The sequence below is a fragment of the Falco rusticolus genome, chromosome 2, assembly GCF_015220075.1.
Source record: "Falco rusticolus isolate bFalRus1 chromosome 2, bFalRus1.pri, whole genome shotgun sequence".
In the NCBI taxonomy this organism is placed as follows: domain Eukaryota; kingdom Metazoa; phylum Chordata; class Aves; order Falconiformes; family Falconidae; genus Falco; species Falco rusticolus.
In genome coordinates this window covers 83578677-83602702 of record NC_051188.1, presented here as the reverse complement: position 1 = coordinate 83602702, position 24026 = coordinate 83578677, and the positions used below count along the sequence as shown (strand labels likewise).

Sequence of the window (24026 nt, the reverse complement as noted above, 5' to 3'; positions counted from 1 at the left end):
TAATAGGTTTTACCTTCTTTTTTTTTTTTTTAATTTCCAAGCTAAGTGAACTTTTAATAATTTGAGTGTTTTATTTCCCTCCTTTCACTCCTGATGCCACTGCTCTGATTCTTCAGTTGCAAATTCAGAATATACGCATGAATCACATCTTTGTGCAAATTTTATACATGATCTGTGCTAAGCAAAGCAGATTAGATTGTAATCTAAATATATTCAGTAATAGAGTGCATGCTAAAGGAGCTTTGGAGTTCTGGGAGCTGATAGAAATCATGCTTTTGTAGACTGATAGTGAATAAGCTCACTTTTTGTATTTATGGGATGTGCATTTTTCTTATTGCACAGGACACAGGCTTAGAGAATGGCATGATTATTCCAGCAAGTGAAAGTGTGCCTGAAGATTTAGTAAAGAAGCACTGTAGGAAAGCATCTGGAACACCTTCCATAGCAGTTTCTAGGGTATCTTTGTCATCAGGCAAGTATCAAGTATTTTCCTTCTTTCTGCCAGCCTTTCTCATCAGAGGATTGTTCCTATTCTTGTGACTTTGTTCCTTTTGTTTTTAAAGCACATTGAAAGATCAGGTGTAAGTTTCATAAATTTGTACATATTAATTCTGAAAATTCATCCCTTTTACTAACCAAGTTTATACTACTTCACAAGTTTTACATTTGAAAAAATGTTAATCCTAAACCCAGTAATGTTGGCATGATGTAAGTATTAGGTAAATCACATGGTCTTGGAATTGTTACAAGATTTCATAATTGATGTTGTTAAATCATTCTCTGTGTGGTCAGCTGTATAAAATACTACCTATCTGCAATCGGTATAAAATACTACTGTGCTGCTGCCATATTTCACACCTACTTTGCCCAGAAGCAAATTTGGGAAACAATGAGCTGTCAGAGGACAAGTCCCTTACAGATGTCATGTCATTTCATTTTTATACGTGATGCACTGAACCAGACAAGTAATCTGTAATTTACCTGATTTCATTGGAAGCTATTAGGTAAATGAGGCTTGCACAGGAAGGTGCTGTCAGAGCCACTTGGCCACAGTGGGTGGACATCCTCCTCCTCCTCCTCCTCCTACCTGCAACAGGAGGCAGGAGTGCCCAGCACTCTTCTGCTTCTCCCAGGCACATGGGCAGCGTCTTACAGGGCTGACAGAGTGGGTTCAGACTTACAAGTTGCCTTCTGAAACACAGCAGGGTTCACTTAATTTCAGCTGAATTTATTCCAAAGCAGAAACCTAGTGGCATATCCCACAGAGCTAATCAAAGGAGATAATATTCTTCACCTTAGATTTTTTGACTTGAAAGCTTCAGTTTCTTTGAGAGCATTGTACAGTGCAGCTCCAGGCAGAGGTGTTACAGGCTGGTACTTCTTTATGAAGTGAAAATTCTATTTCTGCTCCTTATGAAATAAAGGTTTTCCTAGCAGAAAAGAACTGGCCTTGTGTTACCAAAGCAGATGGATGCTGAGCAAAATTGCAGGCAACCTGGGAATGGGCATCAGGCGTTTCATTGTCTCCTTGTTGGAGGATCTCAAAGGCCATTAAGCTCAGGAGAGTGACCTTTCCCATCACATCAGCTATAGCCCAAGTAGAAGATGAACAATTAAAAACTTTCCAGATTCCTACCTGCAGGATCTAGAAGTATTCTCTTCCCCCTCTTTCTTTCTCAAAATATGGAAGAGCCACAGAAAAGATTTGTGCGGGGAAGACTAAGAAAATCTTTCTCCAAGACATCTAACATGTCTTATGCCTACAGAGTGGATGAGAGGTCTGCAGTACTGAAAGAAACTTGTGCAGGTCATGAGACTTTTTTGCTTCCTCCTCCTTTCTGCACAAGGAGCACCAGAAATGGCAGACGTACTTGCTGTGTCCATCTGCATCCCCAGTTGCTTAATTCTGAAGCAGACACTGGGGAGAGTTTGGTGGCGGTGGGAGATGTGATCATCACTGCAAACACTTGGACCATGAGTTTTACAATATTCCAGGCTGATGGGCCTACCAGAGAAAGTCAAAAGCTTGATCTCTAGTATCATCCACAGGAGAAAATTACAGCAGATAAATAGTGCAGGGAGAAAATTGTTGGCCAGAAGACTGAGCAGTATCAGAAAACATATTTTTCCATTTATCATACTGATGTTCAGTTGTCATGGAGTTTGTGACAGATACCTAAAATACTGTTTTGATGTTTTTTTCTTAAAAAACAGTTGGGTTTGAGACAACACTTTTAAAAGTGTGGAAGATGGAACATAATATTTTTGTACAAATTATAGCAAATTTTTAAATTGTTTTTATTTTCCAGATCGTAGCCGATCTGAGATAGATTTGAGTGAATCTCTCTCTGAAGGAAATGAGGACACTCTGAGCATAAGAAGCAAATCTGTACCTAGTGCCTTAGATCAGGAACTGGTGAGTTATAAACATGCAAATGTGTATCTGGTGGAAATCCTGGTTGTTCAGACTTATGAAATCAGCACTGTATGTATATCTATGTAAAATATAAGTAATGCAGAGCATTATCTCAGGGATATTTAATGGGTTTTTAAACAGCTTCATCTTCTGAGTATGTTTGCTATAGAATGGTTCCAATGAATAATCATGGTTACAGATTATTACTGCTTTGCTGGTTTTTGATTTCACAGGTGAAAGAAATCTGGCCTGAAAATAAATTTCAGACACTATATATTTATTACACATGTTCCAAAGTTCTGTTGATTCATACTTTCTTAGATTTTAATTTTGATGTTGAAAAATACTATACTTTAAAGGCTTTAATCTTTGTCTGGCTTTGATTTTCCCCTTACACATATATATTTTCATCAAAAGAAGCCGTAACTTTCTGTTCTGACACTGTTCCTCGCCTCTTCTTCCTGTTCACTGTTTTCTCCCATACATCTCTATGTCTTTTTCTGTGTATTCTATAGGCTGCTTTTCCTGAAGTGATTCACAACTTCCCCCTTCTCTTATGCACATATTCAAAACACACAAGTTGCAGATGTGCATCAATGCTATAAAAGAATTTCCAAGCTTGTTAAATATGCATGAGGGGTAAAAAAAGAAGAGTCATTTAAATAGTTCCTCATCTAATCATGGTTTGTTCTGAAGTTTCCAAATGTGTGCTTGTAGCTTACAAAAACCCTAACCCTCTGTGTTATGGTTTATGGATTTTGTCTAATGTCACAGTCCTTCCCAACCATCTGCTCTTCTCAGAAGAGCATTGGCCATGGGAGATGTCTCCCCTTCTTGTAGCATTTAATACTTGTGTCTCGGTGGAAACCACCATGTTGAGATTCCCAGCTGTTTCTTGGATTGTAAGCACTCAGAGTTTGCCTGCAGCAGTTTTGTTTGTGTTAATTTTTAAGGAAATAAAAAAAGACCTTCCTGTATGTCAGGTTTCTGTGGAAGAAAAACTTCAAAAAATAAGTGTTTTATTTTATAATTGTGATAAAGAAAAAGAATGTGGTTTTGATTAAGAAGCTGGAAAATATTGCAGAAGAAAAGCGTAAAATAAGAAAATACAGACTTTAAATATCTTTATATCAGTTTTCTGCTCTAATTGTACAGGGTGTGGTAGTTATCATTTGGGGATTTCTCTGAGGCAGGTGTCAGAGATGCCAAGCCCAGAGTGGTTTTCTGTTCTTTGATTTTTGTCTTCCTCTTATTCAGAGGTGGCTTTTTTCTTTTTTTTTTTCTTTTTCTTTCTTGCTGACTGGATGAAATTTCAGATTGCATCTCAGCAGCTCTCTAGCTTCTTTGCTAAACATCAGAGACCTCTCTTGTGGCATAACCTTGATTCAGTTGCTCTGGCATCTGAGTGCCAATTCCCTTTTAAACTGCATTCATAACAGGGGTCATAGATCTCTGATTCTACCCATATCCTTGCTTGCTCTGTCTTATGAAATCGATCGATTTAATTCATTAGCTTTAGTGTTACCATATTTTTTAGGGTAATTTGACTCACAGGAGTCTTCAGAGTCTTTCCCTATGTTCATTAAGTACGCAGTGTTTTGAGATAAAAGTTGTATTCCTGCTGGAATTTATTTGGTGCTTGACAGAAAAGGCAAAAAGAAGGATCCGATGAAGGGTAAAAAAAGCTTCTGCAGCCTGAGAAAAGTTATACCTCCTTTTCTCCTGGCCAACTGGTGGAGCTAGCTGAAGTACTTCAGTCTCTGATTCCTGAGTGATGGGAGCTGTGACAGCAGTGGTGGGAGATGCCACATGTCAATAGGATGTGCAGATTGCTGGAATTTATCAGCTGAAAGGGTGGGAATAGGTTTTTAGCTGCTTTGCTCCCAGCTTTATCAGGAAAACCTATTACACATACAGAGAGATCAGCTGGAAAATTGAATGGGTATTTTGCTTCTCTAACTTAACATTGCTTTTGACAGTGAAGAGACAACCCCCAGAAACCCACGAACTGCAGTACATATTTATCAAGGAGTATCAAGGGGAATCAGTTAAATCTTGTGTTGTGTTCGTGTGTGAACAGTCTATCTGGAGGGTTGTGTTGAATTCCTGACCAAGTAGTGTTCATTACATGCTCAGCTGCTTTATTGGAAGTAATTGGGTAATGTGTGTCTTAGAACCCCCACTGGAGACGATGAGATTAATGTCCTACTAGCTCTAACTTTAATAAGCTGATAACACTACCCAGTTACATAGTTGCAGTTTCGTAACACCTCCTGAGAAACATAATCATTGTGGTGCAAAATGAATAAGAGCATAGGCTGACTTATTTATTTATTTATTTATGTTAGTTTTAGATATCCGATTGCAGACAGAAGATGGTAGTCAGCTAGCTGTCGTTAGGACTCTTACTGAAGCCCTTAATGTTTGAGTGTCTAGACCTGAAACACCCCAGTCTGAAGATGTTGTCTTTTTGAGTGTCTAGACCTGAAACACCCCAGTCTGAAGATGTTGTCTTTTTTTTCTCCCCTGTATTTAATTATTCAGCAACAAAAATGTAGCACTGTTTATGTTAAAGTCCACAGGTATGTATACAACAATATAAAGGAAAGATTTTTGCATGTGTTACCAGAATTGCTTCTTCCTGTCGTATGGGAAAGGAAAACAAATTTTGTTTTAAACTTGAGTACATCACCTGAATTCTGAAGTCAATGAGGAGAGTAGAAGTGAAGGGTGGGGCATTTTGTTTTTATTTTAGGGGATTTTTTGTTTTTACTTTTGAAGATTCAGCTCTCAATCTGTCTCCCTGATACAGTTTTCTCTGTTGTGCCTGGGTCTCCAAGGAATTCTTCCTTAGAGTATAAAATATCTGTGACTTCTTTTTTTCTATGGGGTGGTAACAGTGCCCTGAATAGATTAGAAAGAGAAGAGACCAGCAGAGGAAGCTTATTCTAAGAACATGAAGCTAAGGGGAATGTTTGCTTCAGTATGTACATTTTGGTCCCGAATAAAGCGATGACTTGTCCTGGTTTTCCTCTGCCTAATACTAGATATGAAGTTACAATTGGAAAACAGTAATAGAAAATTTTGCATCACTTTCAACTGGTTTTATTTCAGTCACTGGAGCAGAGAAGTGATGTACCAGATGGTTTTATGCATACTAATGACAAATGCTCTGCAGATCTTTACATAAACTGTGACAGTTCAACTCTCCAGCAGCTTTTCTTCTCTGCTTTTTTCCTGATTAGCGTAGAAGTCTTTGAGACTCCCGAGTTTGAATACAGTTCTTCTCTGTTTAGTTTAAGAGAGTGAAAGTAACTAAGCAATAAAGAATGAGGTAGGTCGCCATGTAAGACTTTTATAGCTGCAAAGCAGGTATAAGGAAGCTGAACATTTGACTTCTGTTAAACTTCTGTTAAAACTAAAAGCAGTCTTTCAAAATACCTACCATAAGGTTTATGATTGCTTGAAATTTCCAACCTATGCTTAATAGGATATCTATCTGTTGGGGGTTTTTTCCCTGTAACTTTTACTTAAAGTTATCAGTCCTATTAGGACTATCAAGCAGATTATTTTTATTTTTAGATTTTACTGCTGTGTTAAAAAATGAATATTTTTTTTCTGTATATGGGCTAAAGATGTTACAGTCCAGTCTTATTAAAACTCAGGCATGTATATGAAACTGTGTAATTACTGATTTTTTTTCTCCATTTTTTAAATTATTAAAATAATACAGGAATTTAATTATTTTTAAAATATGCACATCAACTGGGGTTTTTGTTTACCCCTCAAATATATTGTGTGTATGATGGCGGGACAAGTTTCTTCCTATTTGGAATAATAACCCAGGGCTTTCAGCACCACCTGTTAGAAAGTGGTTCTATGTTAATGATTGTGTGCACAAAATTGTTGCCTGTCACCAAAGGCAGCATGAAAGGGTGCAAGTGTAATGCAAATTGTGTGCTTGCTCATTTGTGTGTGACTGATATAAATGCGGACCATCATTGGAAAACTGGATTGTAAAGAATATGTCTTGTAAAAACATGGAACCTGGACTGTAACCAAGAAGTCAGTCATCTAACAGCTTCTGGCTACAAATGTCTTCAGGTAAACCAGTGTATCTGTGATCCCCTGGCCCCTGGTAGCAGACCTTAATTCACTCATTTCTTTTGTTAAGGTTTGAAAAATTCTCACCATGTCCCTTTAAGATTTCCAAACCTGAACTCCTGAATGCAAAGAGTAGTAAGGTAGAATAAGGTAGTTCACATGAGATTGTTAGTAGGCATGGGAGTGGGTTTTGTTTATGTGCATGGTTGTTGGCCATGCAAAGGTATGCACCTCCAGAATAAGATATAAAGTATGTGTGTCGAGTTTTTCAGTTCTTAATAAATTGAACCCTGAAACTGTAACACTTGTCTTTTCTCCTTATGCTGTGTGCCTGTAAAAAGATGTGGAAAATGTAAATCACAATTCCTCTAGAGATTAGAATTTTGAGTGCATCCTGCACAGTCTTCCTAAAATGGAAAATACAGGAAACAAAACTAAGCAACAGAAGCTGACCAAATACAGAGCAGAACACGATGACTAAAATGCTTGTTTTTCATTTAGGATTATCTGGATGAAACAGAAGAAGACATTGATGACGTAGTGGCTTCTCGTTATTCAAGGAAACATGGACAATTGACAAGTGGATTATCAACAGTAAGATCTCAAGTAGAAAACATATGCTTTGTCCTTCCACAAAAGACCATTTGTTCCTCCAAAAAGGAGTTCTAACTTCATACCGCTTAGCAGCAGATTGTCTTTCATCCTGCACTTGAGAAACATCCTTTAACATTTAGATAGTTTTTCTATTATATTTTTAATGTTGTTCAAAGCTAAAATGCTGTACTCTGCAGCACATGGAAAGATAAATCATTCATACTCATCAGCAGATTTCCTCACATGCTCAGGTTACAAGCAAGCTCACATTTGGAGAAGGCAAACCAGGTGTTTGCAGTGTGTGACTCTCAGCTTTGCAGAGGAGCACTTTATCTTAATTTACTTGAAATAAAGAGAACAAGGCTGTGGTGGGATCTTCCATCTCAAACCACTTTCTGATTGTTCAGGTTCTTGGGACACAAATACTTGTCTGTTTTGTTCGCATAAATACCACTCTGTGGCATCATTGTCCATCTTCCAACTTAGCTTCTCTCATTCTTCGTGACATGATTGCTATGCCAGCCACATCTGAAAAGTATTTCTCTTTACAGTGAGAAAGGAGATACTTGGGGATGTTTGTTGGTGACAACTTTTCTACCTTCTGCAATAATTAAAGTATTTTTCTGTTATATGCTTTTGTTTCTTGTCGTACCCACAAACTACATACTGTAAATCAGATGTCTGAGTCTTGCAGTTGTCTCAAGTGTTGCAACTTAATGATGGTTTTAAAAAGGATAGCTGCATTTTCAGGTTGTAACAGGTACTTGAGATGCAGCAAAACTGGTGTAACAAGCCTTATGCAGTTCATTATGCAGTCTTATTCTCTGGGAAAGAAAATGGGTGATAAAAGCTTTTACCATGTCTCATTTATGACTAAGTGCTGTGTACCCCAGTTTTGGGATCTGACACTTAGGATGTGGGCAACTGAAAGCATCTTCAGAAAAGTGGCGGAGCCCTCTCTGGCCACTCTTCTTCATGACTTCTGCCTAAGAATAGCTCTGGTCAGCACACAGAGTATCAGAAAACTGCAACAAATTCCAAGTAGAAGGTGAGAGAGTTGAAAAGGATGAGGAGAGATGAGAAGTCTGCATGCTAAAAGGGAAGAGAAAATTTGGTCCGTGGCAGTAACCAATGAACTGTCCTTTCTAGACTGCATCCACATTAGTCCCCATGCAAGCAGGGCCCGGGGAATGCTGCTGAAGTTCTTGATCCCAAGGAGATGGAGTAGGCTGAATCCAAGCTTGGCTTACCTGGGGAGGAGAAAGGGCTGAGAAAATTGCCATCACAGGGCATTTCGGTATCTTACATTTGGCCCCATCCAGACCCTTTTCACTTCTGATCTATGTAGTTCACAGAAAGACTGTTACAGCAGCGTTGTGTGGCACCGCACACCAAACCAGACCTGAGCAAAAGTGGCCTGTTGACACTGGTCTAATTAGACCCACTTACCCAAGGATAACTATTACTCGTTGTCTCCAATACTTTTTGTTCCCATGGATTTTATAGACAAAATTATTTTTATTTCCTCTGAATATTGATACGAGGTTGCAGGTGCTTAAGTGCTTTCTGTGTTTAGGCCACTAGTTGCGGAACTGCGCTTAGAGAGCCTTCCCTCTCAGTGCTGTAGGCAGCCTTCTGTCTGTGCATTGGGTTTTGTCCTTTGCTGTAGATTTCTCTTTGACCTTTTTCTTAGGCAGAGCACAGCTTTTCCAGAGCTGTAGGTCTAAGATAATCTCACGTCTGAATGCTCTCGTTTCTCTGTATTCACCATGACATGTTTTTTAGTGTCACTGCATGCTATATTAATGGCCAAGTTGTGAATGGTAAGCTGCTTCTCCCTGTGAAAGCAGGCTAATTTTACAGGTTTTGGTGGGTTTTGTTCCCATTAAGTGTGTGTTACTGATGTTTCCCCTCTTTCTTACTTTTTTGCCTTTACTCTGCTTGGCTGAAGCCTTTCAGCCTTCTGCAGTGTATTGATTTTTTTTCATCTACTTACCTGTCAAATAACTGTGTACTATTAAGTCACATTGAAATAATGTTATTAATGAACAGTAGGCTTTAACTGCATGGATTTCTTTTTTTGTTTTTTCAAATGTAAGAATTTAAAGGATAGCATGGGTACTCTGATAACAAGTATTTGAGTTAAAGGAAGAAATATTTCAAAGGGTAAAGAAACTTGAAATCTACCTGTAACATGAGTAAGCAAAAATGAAAATGGAAAGTGACATTGAACAGGAACTATATCTCAGCATTAGAGTATTTTTCTTTGTGTTTTCCTAAAGCTAACACATGAACTTTGTGTTTAGTTTTCCCTGCATCCTTCACCAGTTCCTCTCCCAAGCATATTAATGTGTCATTGTCAAGACCCATCAAATCAGTGAGACTGAATTCTTCCAGTGCCTTACTGCAGCGATAAGATATGATGCAAAACAAGTATAATTCTTGGTGAGCTACTAAAATGAGGGTCTGCATCCTTCATATGTGGTGGCCGTTTACTACTTACGAAGCTGGAAAATGAGTAGATTTCTTAAGGTCATTACATTTAGCATATGTAAAGTCCAGTGTAAATGCCACAGAACAGGGTCTGTGGGAGAAGAAAGTCAAGTATATTAAATACTTCCACTAAATTTGTGTTATTTTGTTTGGAGTTTGCAAGCAATTCAGAAACTGTGCTTACATAAATTCTAGGCTCAGTGGTCATTTATTTGTTCAGGACTTTCAGGGTTTTTTTACCCCAATCATTTATCCCTTGCTGCCCACTTACCTAAAGATCAAGAAAAAGAGTATTTGGATTCAGCAGGGAACAACTCATCCACCTCCTGGTGTTGGTATAACCTTGTTTGTTTTCTGAAGTGGGCACAAAAATTTTACTTTTCTGTTACAGGGATAATTTTGTAGCATATACTGTTCACCAAGGGTGTCCAAAGATGCCCATTTTCACATATGATTTAGGTGAAATGCATAAATGATAAAGACTGGGATTTAGCTTGAAGCATATTAGGAACAGGAGGAAATATGATGAATTTGTTTGTGTGTGTTCATAATGCTCTAGTAATTTTAACGAGTCCTGTTCATGGAATTTCAGCCAATTATGCAAAGGATTAAAAGGACAAGCATTTTTCTTTTTTCTTTTTCTTTTCTTTCTTTTTTTTTTTTTAAAGGAAGGATAAAGAAGGCCAGCAGAAATAATAAAAAAAAAAACCCCAGCACTTTTTTTTGCCTTTTATTATTCCTATATGACATATAAAATTAACTTTATGGGTAATGATTGCTTGTTCTGTTTTTTCATGTCTGTCATTAAATTATTGACACAGGCCTGCTTATTCCTCCAGCTTTCTGTGCTGCAGGGCCGTTAGGCGAGGTGCTGGGAGAGTTGAGTTTTGTCACAGACCAATTCTTTTTGTGTGGCTCTTCCCCTTGACTGTGCTCTTCCTTCCTTCCTTCCTTCCAGCAGCTGGAAGAAAGCGGATCAATGTGTAGTTTCCCTTGAGGTCTTTAATAGAGATTTCTGGATACTGCAGTAGCAAGCAGAGGGATGAAAATATTTCCCCCCATATTCTATTTGTTCCCAAACAAGCATCATGTTTCAATATTTGTGTGCATTTTTCATTATTCTTACAAACTCCACAGATAAATGGATTTTTTACAAGGGTGCTGATTCTACCAATATATGAATGCTTAGCTTTTGACTGACTTAAGTGAGGATTGTCTTCATGCAGACGTGAAGACAAATCCAAATACAAACCGATACAAATCCAAATCTGCTGAGCTGGTGTTCTAAAATGTAATTTGTTTATTTTGAAACAGCTGATACTTCATTTCTGTTTAATTACCTTGAGCTCTGTGTCCTTCAATACTTGAAGTATATGGAAAACAGCACTTCTCTGATTTGCTGGTAGCTTTTTCTTGCTTGCTATGGCTTTGCAGTACAAACTCCCTTTACTTGTCTGTGTAGGTAAAGATTTACTTATTGCACTTACTCTTTCTTATTGCAGCTATCTAATGGTCTTTTCTCTTGATCTTTTGCACTGCCTTCTTTAAAGAACTCCACAGAAGGCTCTGACAGAAAATGGATGTATTTAAATGTGCCTGAAACAGATGGTGATACTGTGAGTTCTCCTGAATCCTCTGCTTAGCTTACTTTTAAGGTTTCTCTCTCTTTTCTCTCTTTTTGCTGAAGACTGTACCTGTGTGTCTTGCAAGGTTCCTATGTGTTAGAATTTAGATGGTTTTATATGTTTTTGAGCTCAGTGACTCAAAGGAAAACATGCATCAGATTTCTCGAATGCCTTTAGTTCTGGCAACATGCATATTGCTCTGGTTTTCTTTAAAAATATTTAATTCTTTCATAATTGCAATCTTTTGGAAGAGGAAATCCTCATAGCAATACTCTGCATGGTATGAGTGAAAAAAAGAAATTGAGGAATTACATGTTTATGTTGCAGTGGAAAATTTAGTGGGATTATTGCTAAAGTTTTTTGGCTTTAGGAAAATTGCAGAAATGGTGGATATTGAATTTTGCTCATTATTGTAGAATTGCTAGTGAGAGGTGGGTGTCACTTTAAACAAATATGGTTTTATACCATCTAGTATTACAGGGAACCTCCTTATAACTTTTTCTAATGGTTCTATCAGCAGCTGCCTTATGAGACTCAGTAAAAATTAGGTGGACAAGTGAGCCAGACAGGTGATATTTTTTCTGCTTGGAACTTACGTGAGCTTACAGTTTATGTAGCCCGTCTGCTCTTCAGTTCATGCATGAATTAAATGGTGGTAATTTAGATTTAGTCATGTTTATAAATAGGCTTCAGTCCTGCATGGGAAAACATCAACTGTCTAGACATTTAAGCTATCATTAATTATAGTTCTCATTCCCTTTCACATGAAATGGTGGTATTCTTGTTCCACGAAATAATCTGTTTTCATAGCAAGTCCTAACAAGTGTGATAATATTGCAAGGCTGTAGCTGCACAAAACCCCCAGATTCTGGAAAAGAGTAATTTTTTAAGCCTCTAAGACCTTTTTCTCTCCCCCTCCAGACTAGCATTAACAGCATGCTGAGTGTATATAGTGAAACTGGTGACTATGGCAACGTGAAGGTCAGTGGTGAAATCCTTCTCAACATCAACTACAGCTACAAAACAGGTGCCCTCAATATCCTGGTGAAAAGTTGCAGAAACCTGGCTCTTGCAGATGAGAAGAAGCAGAGGACTGATCCGTAAGCACAAAGAAGAATTTCCTTAAACTCTGCTAGTGGTGTCCTCCACCATGTCACGTGCTGTATTCTGGGGTTGCTGTATGAGCCCGAGAATTCATAGGATCCAGTTGCTACAAGGCAGCATTCTGATGATAGCTGGGTTTGGATTCCCTGTGGGAAATGCATTTTCAGTATGTTTCTTAGGGCAACATGTGCCTGTTCTGGGGAAAAAATAAGATTATTTGAATTATCAACCTGTTTGGTAGTAAAAGGGAAAAAATATGAAGGAATAGGGAGGTTGAAATTATTTCTTCTAGAATCAAAACTAAAGTATGTAAGAGGAGTAATGTTTGGGAGGGATGGGGGGATAGAGGTAACTTTGGTTTCATGCATCCATAGATTCACTTTGCAAAGACCTTGTTTTCTGAGCTTCTCATTATAGTTTTCAGTATAATATGTAAATTCTCTCATGAGGAAGCAATAATTAGTATCTCTAATCATGTGTAATCCTATAGTATGTAGGGTATGAAGTTCTTCACTCTCACATACTACAAAAGGGAAAGTGTTAGCAAAGCTTTCTGCATTTCTGAGGATAAGTAAATTAATTTAGCTCTGCCTTTTGTTATTCTGATCCTATCTGACTAACATTGCTATGTTTGTAGATAAAGACAAAACCTTTCCATGTTTCACACATTCTGTGTTACGTATGTATGTTGTTTAGACTGCAAAAATTAATTTCCACATACGTGTTGCTGATGTAGCGATGTCAGGTCCTTGCTCAAACTGATCATTTTTATTCCTTACTAATAATTTCCTACTTGATCTGCAGATATGTCAAAGCATACCTTCTGCCTGATAAGTCCCGCCAAAGTAAACGCAAGACCAAAATTAAAAGTAACAGCACCAATCCAGAATTTAATGAAACACTGAAGGTGAGAACACTGTCTCTCTCTCAGGCTGGGATGAATGTTCGACTTGTGCTTATAGGCATTTTCTATATGTGTTCCAGTATGGGAATTAGAATTTGGAAGAGATGCCTCAAAAGGGAAGGTATTTAAGCAAAAACTTCTAGCCTATGAGTTGTAAGTTCTGGCTTTCAGCATTGAGGAGTGTTTTTCTTTGGTTCTCCTCTTTGCAGGTAAAACTTGTATTAGTTTCCATAGATCTCTTTCAAAACTTATGTTCCCGTCTAACCTGAGCTCAGATTTGTTAAAAGCACCTTAAAGATTTCGTATACCCTAAGTTAGCAACTAATGCTGCAGTAAAGCTAGTTTAAAGCTTCCCATCTAACTGATTTTTAAGGTAAATTAAATTTTTCCCATAAGATCTGAATTTCTCTGGAGGCTTTAATTTATTTTTAAAGCAGAACTGACTTTGGTAAGAAAATGCCAACAACAGTTTCACTACCTGCCTTCCTAAAGAGCTGTGGTGAAGTTAATTTTCTGTTGCAAAAGGCAATGACATTAATTTCTTGAGGCCTGGTGGAGCACAATGCCCAGACTCTTCCTCTCCTTGCTGTTTACCCACATCCACTACAGAGGGTGAATTTTTTTGAGCTCCTCACAAGCATCTTACTCACCACCTCAGCTCTGTGGTGCAGGTGGGAAGGGCAGAGTGTCTGCCCAGTTCCCTGCCTGTCTGGTACCTGGACTGCAAGGCTCCTGGTGATTCCCCATGATTATCCTTCCTGGCAATTGATGAGAGTTATCCCAGCAGGCTGTCATGAGGCCTGAAACTTTTTAGTTTGTCCTGACATTTGGTTTTTTTCTCTTTTGTAATTTCAGCGATGTTTTAAATAACTTTCTTAAACTAGAGGCTAAAAGATGTTCCCTGGCCAGTATACTTGGCTTAACGTGGCTACAAAACCATTCTGCAGATGCACACACTTGGTCTGGCCAGACTGCTTGCCAAGGGAAAGTCTCTTGTATAGCCTCATTTTTAAATGGTTTGTAGTAAAGTTAAGACTTGCCTGAACTGGAAAAAAAAGGTGTTAAGACTATTTAGCAAGGAACGTAGTACTGAACATGTTTGTTGGTAGAAAACTTGCTGAGGATGGCACCTGGCAGCTTGCTAAAAATGCGAATTGTAACAGAGGGCTTGCTTGAATTGTGGGTAGGTAAGCAAGAGCTGCATCTGTTCATCCCAAGTGTAACTACTGTTAAAAGAAGAAAAGAAAAATAATTAAATCTGTCTGTATCTTCCCTCTTTGACTTTTATCCCATTGTTGCTAAATACGGCATCTCTCACAGTGGAATTGTTGGCATCTAGGATTAAGCTTTGCAGACATATCTGTACACAAATAGCCTACTTGTGTGGCTGGCCAACTGACCTGACTGTTTCAGCTTTTGGAGAATACGTGTCTGTGTCCAGACGTTATTCCTGATGCAAAAAAGAAGACATCTGGGTCTCTTCAGCTAACACTAGGAGAAGGGTGACTTTCAGGGAATTAATAGGCCTTTTGCTAAAAGCAGTGTGTGCAGAGCTAGATTTCCAGATGTTTATAATTTTCTGTGTATTTGCTAAAATACAGTGTTTCTTCAGAGGAGTTTTTTAATAGCCCAACAGTGGTTCTTAAGACTGATACGCTTGGTGCATGCTTTGCAGATGCAGTTTTACTTGTTCTTAGAACAATTTTTTGTAAGTTACAAAGATACAATTGAAAAGGAGATAACACTATTTCTAGGAAGTAGTGTATAGCGGACTCTTTTTCAGAGTGAAAGAACCAGTGGGGGTTTCTTCTTACGAACTAAACTTGGATGTCGAACTGCTTCTTTTACATAGACTTATAAGAAATGAGCAGGTTCATAGTTTTAAGCGTCACAATTTACTTTATAGTCATAAATACCCAGTAAGTAATACAGAAAAAACACAATTATGATAGTAACAATTACCACTGTATGTATACTGCAAAGAAGAGAGTTAGATTTAACATTGTGAGTTTTCTGGCTAGATCAATCTTGTTTGCAAAGAAAACAAATCTTTCATGCTTCATTTGTTAGCTGCTGTGGGCTTTGTGAAATTGAGCTAGAGCTATAAAAGGCTCCATGGAAACTATTATTTCTGCTTATTCTGAGAGTTTCTTTTACTTTTTTTCTGTTGGTAGTATGTCATCAGTCACACACAGCTAGAAACCAGGACCCTGCAGCTTTCTGTCTGGCACTATGACAGATTCGGACGCAACAGCTTCCTTGGGGAGGTGGAAATTCCATTTGATTCCTGGAACTTTGAAAATCAGTGTGATGAGTGGTTTGTGCTCCAGCCCAAGGTAAGAGTTTTCAGGGGCCAGTGAATGTGCTGTGTAGCGAAATTACCAAGGCTTAGTTATTTTTCCTTTGGAATGTGTTTATAAAATGGGACTTTATGAGTGTCTAATATGGTAATAAAAATAATATCTTTGTTCTTTATTCAATCAAATCATATTGGATTTAAAGTCTTTATGAAAACGGTAGACATGACTGGCTACTTAAAAACAAACAGAAACCCCACCTTTTAATAAAGTATAAGTTCATCTCGTAATAAAGCGCAGTGGAAAAATGACCTAGTTAAGAAATTACTTTTTAAGAATAGTACATAAAACAAGGGACTTTCCTACCACTCCCCTTACTGAACCCTTAACAATTTATTAAAGAAATAGACCTTTTTTGGTTTCAGTTTTAAGTGCTTTACACCTTTCAGCTGTGACAAAATGACTTCTTAACCTCTTATTCACCTTAACTAGGAAGGCACAAGATAAAGCTTCTCAGCAGGCAAATCAATTGGTCTCTGAAACAAGATTGTCATTGCACTTAACTAAGGATAGGACGACTTCTGTGTCTAGGGCACACTCAAAAATAAACACTTTTGCCAAAGCAGGAAGAGGTTCAAAATGCTATTGTAAGCTAGAGGATTAAAGGCTCCTGCCTTGCTTGCAGCCAGAATCCCCAGGCATTCCAGTGGCTTAGACTGCCGTTTCAGAAAGAGTGTTTTTCTTGTTGCAGAAAAATCCAAGGCTGTACCGTAAGCGATGTGGAGATTGACTCAGATGACTTGTTCGCTCTGTGTTCCTTATATTTAAGGAAATAGTGTTACATTTCAGATTTCAGGAGGGTGTGTTTGATTTGTGCCTTTCTCTCAGATGGGAAATGGATGTGACTGCTGTATAATTGATTGCTAGGTATAGTGCTAAGTGGGGCCTACATCTAAACTGTCACAAATTTATATTTTAGTAATTAATTTGCCAGAAGATACATAAGGAAATTGGTCTCTTCTTTGAACACTTACATACTTCACACTTTATAAGTGGCAAGGAGGATCATTCCGAGTTTTCTAGTTCAGCTTTGTTAATAAGGGCTACCGTGACCACCAGCCCTTCCTTCATGGTCCAGGCAAAGTGAGACCAGGACAAGAAAGTGGCAAACATGTTTCAGTCAACACTGTGTCCAGGCCAAAATTATACTGTCCTCCTTACAAGCTTACTTCATGTAAATTGCTTTCGTTGGGTTCCCTTGAAGTAGAAGAAATGTCTACTAATGTCTAATAATCGCTGTCATAGCTCTGGCTGGTGTCAGATGTTGCTATTATACGGTACCCACCAGTCTACAACAAGAAGATACACATCCAGTATTTGTTTTGCTTGCAGTTTTTGCGCAATGTGGGTCTCAAACTGAGCTTCTTCTCATACAGTAGTTTCTTTTCATCTCATGTCAGTCTTAGGGGATTTGTGTGTGTATGGGTGGTTTCTTTTAATCCTAAGGGGAAGAGAAAAAAATAAAAAAGATAGTCACGAAGCTTTCCTGCTCAGGAAAAAAGTAACGAGGCACTAAGCGTTTAAACCATTCCAGCTGGAAGGTGCTGTCTGATTATTTCCAAACCCATTAAAAGGATTTTTAAATGAGTTCTTTTTTACCAAAGAAAGCAAAGACAGAATTGGTCTCTGCCTCCTAAGTTGTTGTAAATAATGTTTCTAAATTTAAACTGCTGCTAAGATTTTTGATCAGCAAAGGTAATAATATCAATTATTGCATTTTGATTTTTTTTTAAAAAAAGCTCAGGTTAATACACATGCAAATCACATGCTGTTCTCTCATATGAACTGCCCGATAGAGACAGGAATGGCGGTGAAATTCCCCAGGTTTTATTACACTTTACTTGTCATTTAGCTGCTTTAGTGAAAAGGTTGGAGACTTTAAGACCTACTTCTGTGAGCATTGAATGTCTGTTTTCAAGAGGAGTGTGATTAAATCAGAAAAAGATAAAATAGTTCTATTGTTAAAGAGGGGGCAGAGTCTAGCGCCCTGTTATGTATATGGGTTTGGCAAGGAGGTTGACAAATTGTTCCTGACGTAAGAACTTATACCATCGCTTGTCCACCAGTAGAACAGAAAAAAATAATATTTGCTGCCTTCATGGGAAACTTGATCCTAAACTTGCATAGTTTAGACCACAAGTGAGCTGTCTGACTGGCAAGATTTAGATGGTGTGCAAAGTATTCCACAGCCATTTACCACAGGTTTTCTTTTGTCCTCTGTTGAGCAACTGGCATCAGACACTGGTGGAGATAGGACTGTTTGAGAGTCATTGCAGGAATGCCTGTTTTTGAGTCACAAAAGGGCCGTGTTATCACTAAAACTGCTTTGTTCCCTGTCCCATCCTTAGCTCCATTAAACATGGTTAGTGCCTTAGCCTGGAGTCTGATATGAAGGCAATGATGACTCTGTGCGTATTGCTGTATGTATTTCTGGTGGATTTTTTTTTGGTTCAGTTTTCTCATGATAATAGACTTTTGACTTCTCCTGGGGAGTCAGGAAACAAGCTGAATGCATCTGAGAGAAATACTGTCACAGATCAGACATTCATCTATAAGCAGTTCTTTAAAGGCTTGTGTGGTACCTTGGAGTGTGTCTTACAACACTTGAGGGTCCTCTCCCTTTATACATATGCTTTTTCTGCTGTTATAGACATCAGGAAGATTTGTTTGTTTGTACCCAAACCAAAGCACTGGAGCATGTACAGAAATGCAAGCATCTGAGGTAGTTCCACCTCCTTTAGTGACATCACTGAGTGAGGTTAGCATATGCCTGAGTTTTTCATAGACCTGATCTCTAATGTAAACGTGCAAGACACATTTTTTCACTGCACTCTATTTTTCTAGAAATCAGTTTGAAGTGGCATAACATGTTATCCCTGTGTTGTTGTATCTTTTGTTTTTAAAATGTAGTTTCCCACTTCGTAAAATGTGAATGGAAATTCAGCACACATCAGTGAAGGCCTGATGTTCATCAAGGATGTTCTGAAGCACACTGAATGCATTTTTTCTGACCAAGATTCAAACATTTATAAAACAAAAATATACAGAAATAGTAGCTGTGTAGAAAAGGAGAAAGACATTGGGAATAACAGTTTTCAATATTTTTTTTCTATTTCAGAGCTATGCTCTGCTCTCTTCCCTTGCGTTTGTTCCCCACACCTCTGTTGCAAGAGTGACTCAGGAATGACTCCTCTAAAATACATGAAACTGATTATGGTTTAAAATACTGATTGGAGGAAATGAGGGCTGAATGTCAGCTTAAATTAGCTACAGCTTATATGTCCAGAAATAAGTTTGAGGGTTTTTTCTGTTTGTTTGCTTCACTTATTCATGTTAAGATATCTCTCTCCTTTGTGTGTTCACTGAACAGTGTCTAATGCCACGTTCTTCTGGGAGCTTGCATTCCCTGGCTCATAGTTTTCTGAAATATGATTGCATTCAGTCTGGAATGTCTAATTATCTGAAAGTGGCTTGGTATGTTTAAGAAGTGTACTGTATCAGTACAACAAAATTAAAATCAAAAGGTGAAAGATTAACCGTAGCTGGATTTCTGGGGGTTTTGTTTGTTTTTTTTTCTTTTCAGGTGGAGGTTGTGACAGATGTTGGGCTTCAATATAAAGGAGAACTGACAGTTGTTTTACGTTACATTCCCCCAGACAGAAACCTAATGCTTCCTCTAGGGCAGTTTCAAGGTAAAACAAACATTAATGGCAGCATATGACAACATCCCTCTGAGTATTAAAAATCCTCGTCTAGGGTGAAGTAATGGTATTACTGAAGATTGAAATCATACTTAAATATGCTAGTTGTCTTTATTTGTGGAAATTTTGAACTGTGAGTATTTTCCTCCTGCTCCATCCTCTTCTGTTACGTTGATCTTAAGGAGAGAGAAGTGTGCAGTCAAGTGTTGATGCATGGCTGTGACCTAATTAAAAAAAATGCAGACATTAGATAACACGATTGAGGGCAGCCACATAGAAATGAATAGTCTGTAACATAGTCTGTGGGTTCTTTGTTCAGCTAGTTATATACAGCATATAACTGATCAAAATAATAACTTCACTTAGTTCTTCGTGCTTAATTGTCCTTAAGTATACCTATTTCCTCATTTTCACTTTTTTTTTTTACACTGTTTTCTTTGCTCTGTTTTACTGTATTACTGCTGTAATTCAGTCCTGTGAAATATTATTTTAATTCTTTAGGGTGAGCCATTCTTTTCATCAGCGATGAATAGGGGAAAACAGTTACTAACTTTTCACATTGTAGTAGCATGAAGCACAGCAATCATCTGAAGTGAAGGCAATCACTGGGTAGCACCTGAGTGTATATGTATATACCAGACACAGATATAGCACTGTCTTAGTGATGGTATTGCTTGTTAGCATTAGAATTTGATAGATATATGACGACCTTTTTTTTTTTTTTTCTTTTTTTTTGGACAGTTGACATTCCCTCCAGTAATTCCATGGTTTTCTCTCTTAAGAGCTGATGTCTAAAAAGTGCAGATAATCACTATCTGCATTTTTTTAAATTAGTACGTTTTAACATCACTCCTGATCTTTTTTTTCTGATTTTTTTAGCCTTAATGAGTGTGTACAATCCCTGCTGATAAGCCTTCTAGAATCTGCAGCAGCAGCAAGTACACGTGTCCTCATGCTGCTGTTTGAAAGCAGTAGGGTGTCAGTGAGCACTGGTCCTTTGTCATGGTCTCTGAGGAGCAGTGCATCCTTACACACAGAATACTTCTGGTGTATTTCTACATTTTAAGCTTTGGGACAGAGTTTTTTATACCTTTCTTGTGATGTAGGGCTGCCTTAACATCAGTGGTGGAAGTGGATTCTGAAAAGAGGGTAAGACATACAGGACATGCAGTTCTTTGCGTTCAGCATAGTAATCCACAAATACTTACCAGACAGTACTTCAGATGGGGCACCCTATTGTGTCCAGCAAGGACTAGCTAGTTACATGGTCAAGTTCTTTATCATATATGGAGTGATTTTTCTGCCTCAGCCTTATTAGTTTCTCTACCCGTAGAGAATTAGAATCTCCTTATAAGTAATACTTTAATCCCATCGCATTAGATGATTTTTAAAAATCTAGGAAAGACAATCTACATTGCCTACAGCCTTGCAATGTATATATAATTTCTGATGATGATGTTGCAACTCTATTGTATGTATAGGAAAGAAGACCTTTAAAAAAGGAAAAAAGGGAGACTCTCACATGCCATCTGGAGGTATATTAGAAGTCCTCATCAAAGAAGCAAAGAATTTAACAGCAGTGAAATCAGGAGGCACATCCGACACATTCGTGAAAGGGTTTGTGGGGGTTTTTTTCTCACCATTTTTTTAATGGCTGCACTGAATCACATTTTGGCTGACCCATTTTTTTTCAATATGCCTCTATATGTGTGTATGGAGTGTCAGTCCTGAAAAGCAACTGGCACCTTGAAATAGTATGCTGAAGAGAAGAATGCTGTGGAATAAGGGCAGAGAGGTACGACTTGGCCCAGCGGTTAAATACAATTGTATTTACATACCACTCAGTCAAGAAACAGAACTGTTCATACATAAGTATCCAGTGTGCTGATGTGCATGCTGTTATAGAATATAATGTTTAGAAAAGAAAACATTTCCACTGAGTTGGTAGAGAGAGGTAGGTGAATATTCATCACTCCTGAAGGCAAGAAATTGTAAATTAGGGCTCTCACACTGGAGATGATACCTGATCTGATGGTGGCATTTACGTTTTCAGTAAATTGAAACTGTACATATTTTTTAATAAGAGGAATAACCAGACTAGTCCTGAATAAGAAACTTATTTTCAGGAAGATAGAAGTCTGTTTGGATTCCCTGGAAAACTGCAAATAGCACCTATAAAAGCTGGCACGCTCCATCAAGTTGAGCTTCTTTCTAATGGATGTCACCTGAAACATACAGAAAAAGAAAACTGATTAAGTGTGTGAGGAAATTCTGTTTTGATTCCAGTAAATATGCTAAGTGAGAAAAGAGTTTTCTCACTTAAACTATACATAGTTTTGGGTTGGGGTTTTTTCGTAGTGCTTAATTGGGAAAGCTCTTTGGCATGCAGCACAGTGTCAAGGCGCACATTTAAACCCTGAGGATTCCAAGGAAGTTTGTCACTGATTTCAAACATAGCGTCTTAACTCTAATTTAGTGTCTTGTTAACGTTTAATATTCTTTGACAGAAGATGTTTAAAACTTCTGCTCTGATGGCTTTCAGGTTTGATTTTAAAGATGTATAATTTTGAAAAGTTTAAGGTCTGTGTCATGTGCCTGTATGCATGTGGATACATAAAAATATACAGAGTATGACATATATGCACCTTTTTATTAGATAAGCAACATTTTGTGTCAGACAGTCAAAATCCAAACTATACAGAAAATGTTACATTTAGAATATACCTGTTTTGAATAAAATGACCATAATCCTGCATACCTCATTATACTGGATTTTTCATAAATGTAAGTTATATGTTAAAAGTGTTACATTTAGGAAAAAACAGATAACTTAAAGCGTTTCTCTTTACCAGTTTTTGCTCTTATTGCTAGCTTTCAGAACTGCTGACTTTTAGATATGCTGTAGTTCATTAGTAATGGTTTGAGCATTGTTACTAAATGGAGATCATAGAAAACATCCCAGCTTTAATGCCTTGGAGGAGCCAACAAAATTTATCTTGATGTTGTAGTGTGATTCAAACTATCACTAAGCTCATAGACGTCATGCAGAAAAGTTTGAGCTGTTCTTCCTATGCATTTGTTCTCCCATGCCATGTTTCTTTTCCTAACATGTGTGAAGGCATTTCCTTTTACTGAAAACAGACTGTCTGATACCCCTGCAGCTCGCTCCCACCTGGAGGTCGCAACAGACTTCAGGGAGAAAATGTTGTCAAAGTTTTTTTACACTAGCAGTAGCAAAGTGGGGCAAATAATTCTTCGGACTATAATTAGTTAGTGGTGTCAGCTACTGCTGACGTGGATCATTCAGTACAGTGCAACAGGACCCCGTTTACCTTGGACTGCTGGTCTGCCATGTGTCATGGCCAAATGCTCAATCAAGTTGCCATGAACCAGTTGAGATGCTGCAGTGGTCTAAGCTGCACTGTTAGCTTGAGGTAATCTGGCATAGATTAGCCCACAGTTAGCCTACTGTAGTAACTAGCTCATGTTTATTGTCAAGTAAAAGCCTGCACAGGAATCCTGATCGAGGTCTAGTGATGCAATTTGTCTGTATGTCTGACCCCTTAGTGTTTATGTGCGACCACATAGTTACTGCATTAGCTTTGCTGAAGGAGAAGGTACAGACTGAAAATTTGTAGAGACCTCTGATTTTCAACTAGAGTATTAAATTCTTCTAGTTTCACTAGAGGAATTCTCCAGTGAACGTGAAGTGTGAAGAACCTGTCAGACTTCACAGCTTTTGTGTTTCTGCACTGAATGGGGCTTTAGGCAACTCAAATTAATGATGCAAAGCTGCTGAAGTTCCTTCCTTATCAGTCATTTTCATTTCTTTCTGGAGGACCTCGTGTCCTGCTTTGGGAAGGACACTGGATAAGGTGATTCCAGAGGCTCCTTCTAGCCAGTGTTTTTATGATTCTGTCCATATTTATCCTCACTGAATTAAAAAGATGGTGGTTAAGACCCAAGACTTGAGGCAAGGAGACCTAATTCAAGTTTCTGCTGGTGATAACTGATGAACAAACCGAAGAACAAACAGAGCACAAATGTGAAATATGCACTTCAAGTACATGCTAGATATATTAACAGTGGGAAGTTGGGGTCCTGATCCCATTTAAGCCTCTATATGATTGTAATTATATGTTAATATTATGTGACAATCACTCTACATACTCAGTTTTCCTTTTCTGTATCTCCCAGATACCTACTCCCAGATGACAGCAAAGCTACAAAACACAAAACTCCCATAATAAGAAAGAGTGTGAACCCCCAGTGGAATCATACCTTTGCTTTCAGTGGCTTGAATTCAAGGGATCTACATAACGTCTGCCTAGAGCTGACTGTGTGGGACAAGGAGTCGCTCTCCAGTAACATTTTTTTGGGAGGTGTCCGTTTGAGCACTGGAAATGGTGAGGACCCATCTGACTCATGATTGCTTTCCTTATGCTGCTTTCTTTCCTCACCCCACATGATTCGTGTATATGGACAGAAATGTTACTGAGCATATGGCAAGTATGTGGGAACTTGGGGCAGTAGACAAGAGAGAGAAGACATGTAATCTGTAGATTAGTTCTTTCCTCCATTGAGTGAGACACAGAAATTTGGTGCCCAGTTGTATTTCTGCACAGTCTAGAACAACTGGGAATACCTTGGAAGTGTTTCTTAGCATCCTGGTGAGAAGGAGGAGACTACTTATGTCCAGCAACAGCCTTTCTGCTGACAAAGGTGTGA

At 38.2% G+C, this 24026-nt stretch overlaps 1 protein-coding gene across 1 annotated transcript in view; it reads left to right on the top strand.

Moving 5' to 3' along the window:
- Positions 1-24026, top strand: part of SYTL5 (synaptotagmin like 5) — a 64735-nt gene that overhangs the window by 34394 nt on the left and 6315 nt on the right. Inside the window, exons 7-16 of the mRNA XM_037378446.1 lie at positions 343-472; positions 2310-2416; positions 7022-7114; positions 11158-11223; positions 12154-12332; positions 13141-13243; positions 15415-15576; positions 19181-19289; positions 20780-20915; positions 23496-23704. Coding sequence (XP_037234343.1) covers positions 343-472; positions 2310-2416; positions 7022-7114; positions 11158-11223; positions 12154-12332; positions 13141-13243; positions 15415-15576; positions 19181-19289; positions 20780-20915; positions 23496-23704 — 1294 coding nt within the window. The remainder of the gene's footprint in view (positions 1-342; positions 473-2309; positions 2417-7021; positions 7115-11157; positions 11224-12153; positions 12333-13140; positions 13244-15414; positions 15577-19180; positions 19290-20779; positions 20916-23495; positions 23705-24026) is intronic.